The sequence below is a fragment of the Colobus angolensis genome, unplaced genomic scaffold, assembly GCF_000951035.1.
Source record: "Colobus angolensis palliatus isolate OR3802 unplaced genomic scaffold, Cang.pa_1.0 Scaffold204, whole genome shotgun sequence".
In the NCBI taxonomy this organism is placed as follows: Eukaryota; Metazoa; Chordata; class Mammalia; order Primates; family Cercopithecidae; genus Colobus; species Colobus angolensis.
Window position 1 is genome coordinate 2,331,026 of NW_012115200.1, and position 12,949 is coordinate 2,343,974.

The window sequence follows — 12,949 nt, forward strand, 5'->3', positions numbered from 1 at the left end:
CCAAAATGCTGGGATTACAGGCATGAGCCATTGTGCCCAGCCATAGCTGAAATTTTTGATTTTTAAAATTGCAACAAAATGGTGAAATATTACCAGTTATCAAAGTCTATGGTTTTCCTTCACTATAGGAAAAAAATATATAACACCCAAACTCAGCTAACTCTATTGTAGTATTATTTTGAGACTGTGATAACACATTTCACATATTTTAAAATACTTCATTATAGAAAATGAAACTCAGCTAGAAGACAGTAAAAGATTATTAATTCCAAGTTCTTGAAAGGTTCAAGTTCTGTATTCCAAGGCAGTCAATCCTGGGAACACGTCACACTGCTTAGCCTGCCCCTGAGACTGCTCCAGGGAGACGGTCCAGTTCCAGTGAGCGGAGTGGTGGGGCGAGGGCTGGGAGTGGGAGTGGGGACAGAGTGGGAGCTGGTTACAACGAGCAACGTGGGTCCATGTGACTGAGACCCTGTGAGTCAGTGCTCCACTGACATCATCTCAGGCATGTGCTTAAAGGGACTTGGTGAGCAGAGGACAGAACTGAAAATAAAATGGCAATTCCCATACCCTCCGTCTGGGGCTTTATCAGACTCTGCTGGTGTGAGAAATCCAGTGGACACCAACCTGGGGGCCCCTGGTCACAGAATCCCTCCTCCCCAAATTAACAAATGGCTCTTCCATTTTCAGCCGCTCTTCTTAATAGCTCACCTTCCATGTGCATCATTTCTGAACTCAAAGGGCAAAGGGAGGGCAAGACGTGACCGCACACATGGAGTCTGGGCAGGAAAGTCCGGACCTCCCAGCATCTATCTCAGAGCCCTTTTCAGACGCGCTCTGCGGGCCACATAGACCCAGGCTGTGCTGCCCACTCCCCCAGCAACCACAGGCCCCTCCTGTGAGTCAACACCATCTGTCCCTCTGTCTGTTTGATATGGAAAGCAGTGTTGGCTCAGGCACCAACTTTGTGAAAAGCTAGGGCAGACCCCTGGCAAGCCTCTCCTTAAAATAGCCCCCAGAGAACCCCCTCTAATCAATTCCTTATTTTCTGGGCAACGTTCTGTAGAACTTCCACCCTTTATTGTGCTGCTATTGTTATCTGGACCACTCCTATTTCATTACTATTATTGTCAACCTGAAGAACAAGCAGAAAGAGGCTCTCTAAAATGAAATGAATGCTTATTTGGGAAGAGAGCAGTGCGATGGGAATACACATGCCATCATAAATGACAAGAATACTCAGGGAGGTAAAAAAAAGACAGTAATTTTTAAGGAAAAATAAATGAGAGGATTAAATCATTGTTTTGAAATAATTATCTTTGGCTACAGAGATTCATAACAGGACGAAGCCAGTCTGAGGTTGGACAGGCAGTTGTTGGGCAGGCGTCCCTGGAGAAGTGCTTTTTGTGTGTATAAGTTTGTGATGAGCCAGGTGCAATGGCTCACACCTGTAATCCCAACACTTTGGGAGCCCAAGGTGGAAGGATTGCTTGAGCCCAGGAGTTCAGGATGAGCCTGGGGAATATAGAACAACCATATCTCTACAAAAAGTACAAAAATTAGCCAGGCCTGGTGGCTGGTGCCTGTAGTCCCAGCTACTCAGGAGGCTGAGGTGGGAGGATGGCTTGAGCTCAGGAAGTGGAGGCTGCAGTGAGCTGAAATTGGAACACTGCACTCCAGGCTTGGCAACAGAGCCAGACCCTGTCTAGGATAGGATAGGATAGGATAGGAGGATAGGATAGGATAGGATAGGATAGGATAGGATAGGATAGGATAGGATAGGATAGGATAGGATAGGATAGGATAGGATAGGATAGGATAGAATAGGTTCTGATGACCTTGTGTGCAAGACTGTGGTTCTCATAGAGCCTTTTTAGTTATCAGGTACACAAGTGTGAGAACCCTTTCTTCATGGCCTTCCCCCATTCTATTTGTCAGGGTTCTCTTAACATTACTGGCTTCATTTTGATTCTGACAACTTTCATATTATATAAGACTTTAAGCATATAAAACCTTAAGGTCTTATGTAAGACCACCTATTTCACCATCTTTATATAATACCTTCAGTATTTCGTATTTTTGACATATGATTTATGGTCATTTGGAATGAGGGTTAATGCTCCTAAAATCTACATTTTCATCTCTAAAAGTATTTGTCTTCCAGGGTCATAACCAAATGGTGAGGTAAGAATAATGACCAGAATAGCCTTCCTCAGTCCCTCTAACTCTTCTGTTTACAAGTTTGCAAGCTCCAGTGCTGGAGTTGTAATTCCTCCCCACCGGCCACATTTACAACACAGCGTCTGTCATTCAGAAACGAAAAGCTCCCCAGATCCAGGATGCAGCAGTCGCTTTCATGCTGCGTCTCTGCGGTCAAAGTGTCCTCCCACTCCATTACCTGCTTTCGTTCCTCAGAGTTGAGCAGGAGATAGCGTGGGTCAAACACGATTTTGTGTAATTCTTTCTCCCAGGTAGAAAATGCTGATACCTAAAGAAAGATATTCAATAGAGTTGCTGTTAGCATCTAATGCTAAGCCTGAAGCCGCGCTGAAATGATCCATGGTTGAAAGCAAACAAACAAAAATCAGCATTAAAGTACAACAGATTCAGTGATGTGGTGGAGTATAAGTGTTAGACATGTCAGACGTCCCAAGAAAATCAATACCTAGAACATTAGAAAATTTAATTTCTAGACTCATGACTCATGACCATTTCTTTCTTGGGTAACTTTCAGGGTTGTGTCCCCTGATGCAAAACCCCAATTATATCTTTGGAGGCGTGGCATTCTGGAACACCTCATTTCAGAAGGAGAAATTATATTTGTAAAAATTTTCAGAACCCCTACAGACCATGACAAAGAGTAATGTCTTGAAAACAGTCTGAGTTTAGTTGATTTGCAATCAAAGTTTAACCTCTTTTAGGCAGGTCATTTTAAAAATAAATTATTTTGTTTGCAATAGTTTTACACGTACTAAAAATTTGCAAGAATATTACAGAAAGTCAAAATATACTCTTACCTAGTTTCTCACGTTGTTAACATATTAGTAGGCTAGATTCATCACCACTAACACTGATACATTATTACTAACAATAGTCTGTGTTTATTCAGATTTCTTTAGGTTTTACCCAATTTTCTGTTTCTATCCAGGACCCTATCACATTTGGCTGCCATATCTCCTTGGACTCCTCTTGGCTGTGACAGGGTCTCAGACGGCCGTTGCTATTGATGACTTTGAGGAGCAAAGTCACGATGGTTTGGGGAGCCCTGGACAGATGCATTGCAGGATGCTCCTCAGTTGGAATTTGTCCGAGGTTTTCCTCATAAATAGCCCAGGGTTATGGGTTTTGGGACGAAGACCACACAGGTAAATGCCATTCTCATCAGGTCATAACAAGGGTATACACACTGCTGACATGACTCCTCACTGACAGTGGTGGCCGTGGTTGGCTGGCTGAGGTCTCCCCACTGTGAAGTGCCCCTCTCCATGCTGTCCTCTCTGGAGGGACATCGCTACGCACAGCTCACACTTAGGGGTACGGGCTGTGTCCACTTCCAAGGAGGAGAAGTAGCTACACGAGTGACTGGGAAATGTTCTGGGGCGGGGGTTGGTGAATACTCGTTTATGCCTCCACATTGCTTATGTACGCAATCTTTTATTTACATTGCTATGGACTCATGGATATTCAGCCCATGCTTGGGCTGGACTCCAGTGTGACTTTGCTTCTTTTCCTGTTCAGCTTCTTCCAGGTTGGCCTTGGCGAGCTCCGTGGGGGGTTCCTGGCTCCTGTGCGCCTCTGACAGGAGCTCATCGCTTGGCTTTTTGGGCATCTCCTTAATCTCCACCACTAAAGATACGCTGGGGTCATCTTCTGCATGTCCCACCTTTGCCCTTGAATCAGTCAATTCTCCTTTCCTAGAACGGTGTTAGAAACCAAGATCTGGGCACTGGTGTGTTCATTGCTAGTGAGGTGTCATTGCTTCTAGACTCTCTCAGCTAATAGAGCAAGGGAATGTTTAAGTCATTTAGAACATAAAAGCATTCATTTAAAAACATGGACTATGCATTCACTGTGCCTTGAGCCCAGCTGGGTATTGAGGATCCTGCGGAAATAAATCAAGGAAGCCCATGGTCTAGGGTAGCGCTGGTAAGGAGCTAACAGACTCTTAAGATGGCACTAGGGCCACGGCAGAGACAGACCTGGATGCTAGTGGGACCCAGCAAAGACCCACAGCAGCCTGGGGAGGTGGCTTCCAGAGTGCTGTGACTTTGGAACATGAATACTCCTCACAGTTCACGTAGGAGTCTAGGGGCTATTCCAGGACCGGCTGGCAGTCAGGGCAAAGGCTGGGTCATGAACTACAGGGAATGCAGGAATCACAAAAGGTTGAACATGCCTGGGGGTGCCAGAGCCCAGGAGGGAGCAAGGAAGAGGCAGCAGAGCCAGAGGCTGAGGCGCAGGGCAGTCTGAGACACAGTCAGGAGCCTGGGCATTCTCTCCAGAGACAGGGGAGAAGAAAATTCGGATGGGGCGTGCATTTGAGGAAAGCTACCCTGCGATCTGGGCAGGAGATGAATACCTGGGCAGGGTCAGGGAGGGGAAGGTAATTGAAAGTTTACAAAAACAAAACCCCATTCGCATTCTTAAAATATTCCTCATAGAGGTACTATTTCAATAAACACGTGATTTATTTGTATATTATAACAGATGAATTTTCTTCAGTGGCCATTTCTATCTTTAACTATCAAATTTAAGCCTTTTCTGTAATACCCACAAGCTCTTTTATTGGGTGGGATGACCCAGGGTCCGGCCAGGGATTCTCCTCCACAGAACATGGTGAAGCACTGCTGGGACTCAGAGTGAGGTGGTGTCTCTGGGAGGGTCTCCAGGCAGAATGGGTCCCTTTAGCTCTGACTGAGTGCACGTGGCCCCGGGAGCATCTGGGGCTGTTAGAGAAGCTGTGGGCAGCCTCCATTCAGCCCAATCAGATGGCAGACACCCATCTCACGGGGACCTGTGCACAGCCTGACGGTCCCAGCTCTGCAGGGAGAGAGGATTAGACCCTATGTGGCGTAACGACACCAGTTTCTGGAAAATGTTGTTCTAAAAGTATAATAAAATAATTTTTCAATTAATGATGTATAGTTTTTGCCACCGAAGGGATTTATAATCTCTATAGAAGGTCAGATAAGTCATCTCTATAGTGATTACAGCTTACAATGATAAACCCAACAGTATCGTGTCAGGGACAGTTCAAGGAAGGGTGAGAGCACAGTGGCTGGGACCCGGGACGGAGGTGGGGGCTGAAGTGAAGGCTGCACAGCCATGTGTGAAACAGGGCCCTTCCCTGCCCTCCAGGTGGACGCAGGACTTCTCCCAAAGAAGGGGTCCTGACAGCCATGGGGACGAGGAGTCCTGTGAACTGCTCCTGAGAGAAGCCTGACATTCCCGAGCCTGCATGAAACATCTACGTTGCCCAGAGAGTACATTCCATGGGGCCAAGATTGCACACGTGTGTGTGTGACTATACACACACACACATAAGCACACACATCACACAAACATCCACAGCATGTATACATGCAGGTGCACACACATGCAAACACATGAACACACACAGGACATGCTAAGATAAGCATACACAGGCATGTGTATACACACGCACATGTACATAGTTGCACAAATGCACATATGCACAAAGATGCACACATTGATACACACATGCACATGTGTGCCTACACACACACACACACACACACACACACACGGTACCGCCACCACCACCAAGGAAGTCCAACGTTGTAGAACAACCAGGCAAAGAAAGCCCCCCGTCAACTGAGTAGACAGCAAGCTGCGTATCTCCTTTTTTTTTTTTTTTTGAGATGGAGTCTTGCTCTGTCACCCAGGCTGGAGTGCAGTGGCGCGATCTCTGCTCACTGCAAGCTCTGCCTCCCAGGTTCACGCCATTCTCCTGCCTCAGCCTCCCGAGTAGCTGGGACTACAGGCGCCCGCCACCACGCCCAGCTAATTTTTGTATTTTTAGTCTTGACGGGATTTCACTGTGTTAACCAGGATGGTCTTGATCTCCTGACTCATGATCTGCCCGCCTCAGCCTCACGAAGTGTTGGGACTAGGCATGAGCCACCATGCCCGGCCCAAGCTGCATATCTCTTTAAGTCCAGCTATGTTGTGGGACTGTTCTCTGGGTGGCCGTGGACAAAACCTGGTTGTCCCTGTTTCTGGCTGGTACCTCTCCAGAATGACCGGAATGCGCTGGGAATGCAACAGGCTGAGAACAGCCAGGCTTTGTTTGGGCCACACCCCAGAAATAAGACATCCTTCCACCTTTAGCCCAGCGCTTCACATGACCTCAGGGTACAAAACCCACTGAGGGCTGCTTTTTGGAGTCCCTTGGTTACAGCGAAGGGTAGATGAGGCTCTGTCCCCTCCTTGCCGCTTTCCTGGGCCTGCAGGACTGGTTCACAAGGCACCCTCATCTTCTACCACCCTTGTTTCCTGTCTGCAGGGAATAAACCCACTTCAGATGATTTGCTGTGTGCGTGGACGTTCTGTCTCAGCAGCCTCACACAGGTGGCTGACCGGTGCCCAGGGAATCTCCTTCACATCTCAGTTTCTATTGCTGCATAAGCAATGACTTCAAACTCAGTGGGTCACAAGCACTACCTCGGGTCACTCCATGGGCTGCGTGGGTCCTAAGTCCAGCATGGGGGCATTGGGCTCCTTGGCCCAGATCCCACTGGGCTGAGACGAAGTGCCAGCAGGAGCTTTGTTCTCGTCTGGTGCTTGGGGTCCTCTTCCAAGCTCACTGGACATTGGGAGAATTCAGGTCTCGTGGTTGCAGGGCTGAAGCTTTCCATGTCTTTAGCCAGCTGGGAGCCAATCTTGGCTCCGAGCGGCTGCCTGCAGGTCCTTGCCCCAGGGCCCCCACAGTGGGGCAGCTTCTTCAAGCCAGAGAGAGAATCTCTCCCTGGCTAAAGCAGAGTCTTACACAACACAGTGCAACATTGCCACGGGTGTGACATGGGCCCCATCCATGCTCAAGGAGAGGACCGCACAGGATGAGCACAGCGCGGTGGGGCGGGGTAGGGGGTGGTGTTTAGAATCCTGTCTGCCCAGCACGCCCCTGACACCAGGACATGCTGTTCCTCTCTCAGGGGTCTCCACGTCTCAGCAGAGATCTCTCTCTTTCCTCTTGCCTAACACTTCTTTGATTCTTTGGCATTTTATATGTGACTTGATCCTTAAAGACCTGAATTCTTCTGTAAACTTCAGACCCTTTCCCGTAGAAGTTTGTGATTCTACCCTCTTCCTCACCGTTGTACGTCGTCACATCACCCCCTGGACAAACAGCAACGGCAATCCTGGTGCCCGTCTCAGCACGCCTGTTGTCTGTTCCCCTGTGGATGACGTGACCATGGCTGTGACCGTGGCCATGTCTGTGACCATGACCCTGTCTGTGACCATGACCCTGTCTGCGACCATGGCCATGTCTGTGACCACGGCCGTGGCTGTGACCGTGACCGTGTCTGTGACCGTGGCCGTGTCTGTGACAATGACCGTGTCTGTGACCGTGACCCTGTCTGTGACCATGGCCATGTCTGTGACAGTGGCTGTGTCTGTGACCATGACCCTGTCTGCGACCGTGGCCATGTTTGTGACCCTGACCTTGTCTGTGACCATGGCTGTGTCTGTGACCGTGGCTGTGTCTGCGACCATGGCCGTGTCTGTGACTGTGGCTGTGTCTGTGACCGTGGCCGTGGCTGTGACCGTGGCCATGTCTGTGACTGTGTCTGTGACCGTGGCCGTGTCTGTGACTGTGTCTGTGACCGTGGCCGTGTCTGTGACTGTGTCTGTGACCGTGGCTGTGTCTGTGAATACTGGAGCTGCCTCGGTGGGAGAACAACAGGGTCTTGTTCTGGCTCCCAGGCTGGAGTGAGTGTTTGACTCTGTCCGAGGACTGCGTTGCTGGTCCCTCACTGCACATTGTCATCTGATCGCTGTTTCAGGACTGTCCCTCCACCCTGCCTGAATCACAAGAGTGGGGACTGGAGGTCATGTGGGCTGGGCTGGAGTTATGCCCTTTCTTCCACTCTCAGCCTCCTGCAGTGGGACTCTCTCCTGTCTCCCTGGGAACGCCGGCTGGAGCTCCTCTATTCCCTCATTAGTGTCTGGGTTGCAATTGATTCCCTCCCATTTCCACAGTGGAAGAGGCCAGAGCTGGTTGTTAGAAATGCAGGCGCCAGAAGTTAGCTGTAGAGGAGGCAGTGTGGTTGCAGGCCAGAGAGGCAGTTTCCAAACTCGGCAGATAGCTCCATAAAATGGACATTGCCCAAGCATCACCCTGCAGATAGTGGCCGGCTGGCAGCAGGCGTCCCTGACTGCAGGTCGCTGTGTGGCACCGTCTCAGCCCGCAGGCATCTCTGCTGGAGAGTGCACAGGCACCTGGAGTCTGAGGTTCAGGAAGGGAAACTGCACCTTCTTCACAGCCACAGTAACTGGGCTGTCCCTTTCACAGCTGTTTTCAACATCCTCTCAGTGACAAGGACCTGGTCTGGAGAACCCAAAAGTGTTTTCCAGATCAAGTGGCTAGATGAAGACCACGTGGGCAAAGCATTTGGCCACGGTCATCTGGTTCTGGGACAGACACAGCTGTCTCTTAACCACCCCCCTCCCTGCCACGTCACCTCCCTCAACTCACACCCTCTAAAACTTCTCCTCCTTGAGCCCTCAGGTGAGTCCACAATTCAGCTGGGTGCTCGAGGCCCTGGTGGTCTCGCCCCGGCTCCCTCCCAGCATTCAGGGGGCTGCCTCTCTGCCCTGCTGAGCGATGAGTGGCTGCCAGGAGCCCCAGGTTTCCCTGAGCACCCACACCGGCTTGAGCAGACTCTCAGCAGGGAAGAGACCCCGAAGCACGGCCCAAGCCCAGCACTGTCCATGCCTCCTGCTGTGGATGGGTCTGGGTGAGCCCCTGTCTGAAACCGGGCACCTCAGCCCTGGGAAGGCGGCCAAGACTTTGGGCATAAAGAAAAAGGTCACCATTTATAAAACAACGCCAGGGAAAACTAGATCTAACTTCAGTCCCAGCTTCACCAAAAGCCTCTCTGGAGACTGAGAAACTCACCGTGCATTGTTCCGGCGGATGCGTCAGCTCTGAGAAAAGGGGGTTCAGTTCAACTAAAGTGGCTGAGAGCTCGAGGACGGCTCAGCCACATGTGGGACGCCAGCGTCCTGGAGGTGCCCCATGCGTGTGACGGCTCTCGGAGGTCATCACGGACGGGACAGGTCTGGACCGGCAGGGAGCCCGACAAGCAGAACGCTACCTTCCATCTCTAAAACCAAAAAGGCTCTTTCAAGTATTTTTCAATCTGTGGATCATGGAAAAGGCCAGGGATCCTGATGACTAGAGTAAAGGGCGAAAGCTGGCAAAAGGATGGCGCCTGCCAAGTCCTGAACTGGAGGATAAAGCCCCAGCCTTGAGAGGGCCTCAGGTCAGGGGCACAGTCCATGGCCTCTCCAAGGAAAGCTGGAGCCATGCCCTCTCCGACCCTGCCCCTGGGGCTGGGCTTAGCCAGGCAGACTCGTGTGCGTCTGCAGAAACGTGTGTCTGTCTGTCTGCACCGTCTGCCCCCACCCACCCTCATGGCTCCCTGCTGTGGTCCTCAGTGTGTTCCAGGGACAAGAGCTGCAGTCTCTGTCCCTCAAGGAAAGCTGGGTCATACAGCATCTCCCAAACGTGGCAAACTTCCATCTCAAAGACAAACCTGGTTACTTTTATGAAAGTCCTGGAAGCTAATGTTTTGATGAAATTGGATTGTCAAACAAAATGTATCTACTTTTACTTCTTTGTATCTTCAAATGGCCTAATAGACCGGGAGCATGAAGTGTTAATCTAATTAGAGGTGATTTTTCCTTCTGGCTTTTATGAGTGCAAACGTCCTAAGGAAGGAAGCAATCTGTCACAATTACCCTTATCTCTTGATGACCCTGAAGCTGGACTTTTGAAATACGATCACCATTTCCTTGCACAGCCTGCCCTTCCCTTCACCCATGCCCCATGGGCAGAAGACAGGCTGCAACTGGTTATCTTGGGGCCTGTGTGGAATTCACTCATGTAAATAAATGAATAAAGCTCCCAGGTAACATTATGTTATATTATTTCATGTTGTGTTGGAAACCCAAGAAGACAGACAGACAAGCCAGACTGCTCCAAGGTGTTGAGGGCGGCCTGCCCTTGCAGCTGCTAAATAAGACCCCAGCAGCCGAAATGCATCTCCAGGTCCCTTGGTCCCTAGTCATGGGCCCTGCCCCCCACCCTCTCTTCTCAGCTCAGGCTGCAGGCTGCGTGGCCAGTGCCAGCACCCTCCCTCCCTTCCTGCCATCTTCATCTCTCCTGTTTCTTCCTGCCTCCCCTGGTCTCAGGAAAATTGACCCAAGGCCTCTGCTGGGGCAGCAGAAGTTCAAGACCACTGAGAGTGGGGGAATGGGCCCCGGCCACACAGCACTCCCAGTGGCCACATGAGGAGGGTTCAAAAACCTCCCTGGTGCCTGAGCCCAGGACCTCCGCTTTTAGGGCGGGGGCTGAAGACTTGGGCCACATCCATCCCTGAGCTCTGTCCAGATTTGCCTGCTCTATTTCTCCAGCTCCAGCTCCCGCACTGTCCTGGAGATGTCTGCCTGGATCTGCAGCCCACCCGGCCCCTCCTGAGCCCAGATGCCCCAACCCACCCCCAGCAGACTCCTTCCCAGGACTTTCTCCCCCCATCCCCCAGGCCCACACTGTGCCTCCCACAAGCCCTAATGACCCCACAAGCCCCAATGATGCCAGCTGCATGTGGACAGACTTCATTTTTGAGAAACTGCCTGGCCATTCTCCTTCCCTTTCAACCCGTCCCCCTCTGCGGACCTCTTCTCCTGGCCCCTGGACTTTGCCTGCTCTCAGGGATGGGGAACATTCCTGGAGCCTGTAGCTGCAGCTGCTCCAGAGTCCCCGACCATCAAAAGCGTGGCAGCCCAGGGCAGAATGACCGGGCTCCCACCTCATCCTTGAAGATGAGGCCATTGCCTTAAGCTCAGATTCCTAAAGAAGCCGCATGGCCAGGGCCAGGGTGCAGGCGTTTGTTTGGAAGGTGATTCCAGGCGGTCCTGGGAACGGACAGGCGGAAGGAGAGGAGCCAGCAACGGAGGGTGGGCCATGGGGCGAGGAAGGTGCCCAAACCTGCCTGAGAGGCATCCTTACTGAGGACTGGGAAGCAGGTGTTCACCTACTGACCCCCGTCCTTCCTCCGTTGAGGGTTGCCCTCGGGGTGTTAAATCCCTAACGTTTACCAGTGGAAGTGGCCAGCACAGACAGCGTTCCTGTGAGCCCAGGTGGCCCCAGGTGGACCCGGGCAACTGTGAGTGAGCGTGGAAGGGAACCTGGGCCCGCAGGCGAGGCCTCCGTCTGCATCCCTGTGTTATCCTGCCTGGGGCACATCAACGCCTACCCCCACCTTCAGGGCTCGGCGTAGTTTACTAACTTTTTGTTTTTTCTTTTGCTGAATAAACGCAATTTTACATGGTTATTCCACAATATAGCCAGCTGATTTCACTTACTTTTGAGGGTTACTTTCACACAAGCGTAATTATAATCCCATTCCAGAAATTAGAGCGGGCAATCCCAACTCCCAAAGGCACCTTCAAGGGTGCTGTCCCCACAGGCACCTCCCCTTCCCTGGCAGCAGCCTAGGCCTTTCTGCGCATGCGCGCCCCAGCCGAGGGCCTGGTGAGGCTCCTGGGAGGCAGAGCTGCCTGTGTCTGACTGGACGGAAGAGCACCCAGATGTTACTCATCCGGGGAGACGGACAGGCCAACGCTGCCCTTCCTGCTGCCTGGGATTGTAGGGGCCTCTGTCTGGTTTGTGCCCACTCACCCCACAGCCTCGCTGTCAACACCCATCTTAGCGGAGGGAGAAAGCATCAGAGCGAAGCCTGGAGGAACCCTGCTCTGTGAATTCCTCACTCCAGTGCAGACGTGGTCCCAGGGCTCTCCTGTGTAGCCCACCACAGTGCCAGCCAGGGTCCCCGAAGCTGGTCACGGCTGGGAAGCTGGCCCAGGGTCACCCGCAGAGGGATCTCTGAAAGGGACCAAGGACAGCCCCTAAGTCCCTAAATCAAAATCGAGTATTCTCAAAAGGACTTTCTCTCCTGGCCCCTGGGTGAGCATCACCTACTTGTGAGAGATACTTTGCAGAAGGAAAGTGTTCTCAATAAAATGTCTCTAATGTATTTACCTAAATAGCAGGATTAAATTAATAACCTGCTGTTCAATTAAACTTGCTCCTGATGGACTAAAGTTTTAAAAGAAAGTTTCTTTGGGATTTGTACTAGCAAGAAAAAAAACAAAAATAAAACCAAACAAAAAACGAACCTTCTGCTGAACCATCATTTACATGCCACAAAACCACAAAACCTTCATCCCCCTGCCCCAGGGCACAATCCCCATGGCAGGGCCCAAAGCCTGCCCTTTTTAAACTACTAAAAACCCCAGGGTCCACCTTTCATCACTGCACAAGTACATGAATTTCTGAACTGAAGTATTGAACAAATGCAATAAAAAATCTTATTAATCACTCAGTCCATGAAAAGTGACCTTTCTGTGCCTCATTGTTAAGCAGCTAGAAACCTGCTGACGAGTTGATGGGTGCAGCACACCAAGATTGCACAAGTATACATATGTAACAAACCTGCATGTTATGCACATGTACCCTAGAACTTAAAGTATAATAAAAAAAAAAAAAAAAAAAAGAAAAGAAACCTTATGGGTTTAGCTATCAAATTCTCCTGAGCATGAGCAAATCTGCCAGCATCTTTTACAAAGCTGAAAAGTCATAAATGGTGGCATTGCTTTATGATATTCACAGTACATTTGGGTTGATCTTTTCTACTCATGA

General features: G+C 50.5%; 1 protein-coding gene across 1 annotated transcript in view; it reads right to left on the minus strand.

The window, feature by feature from the left end:
* TCERG1L (transcription elongation regulator 1-like) overlaps window positions 1-12,949 on the minus strand; it is a 227,564-nt gene that overhangs the window by 13,354 nt on the left and 201,261 nt on the right. The window contains exon 11 of the mRNA XM_011941987.1: window positions 2,399-2,488. Coding sequence (XP_011797377.1) covers window positions 2,399-2,488 — 90 coding nt within the window. The remainder of the gene's footprint in view (window positions 1-2,398; window positions 2,489-12,949) is intronic.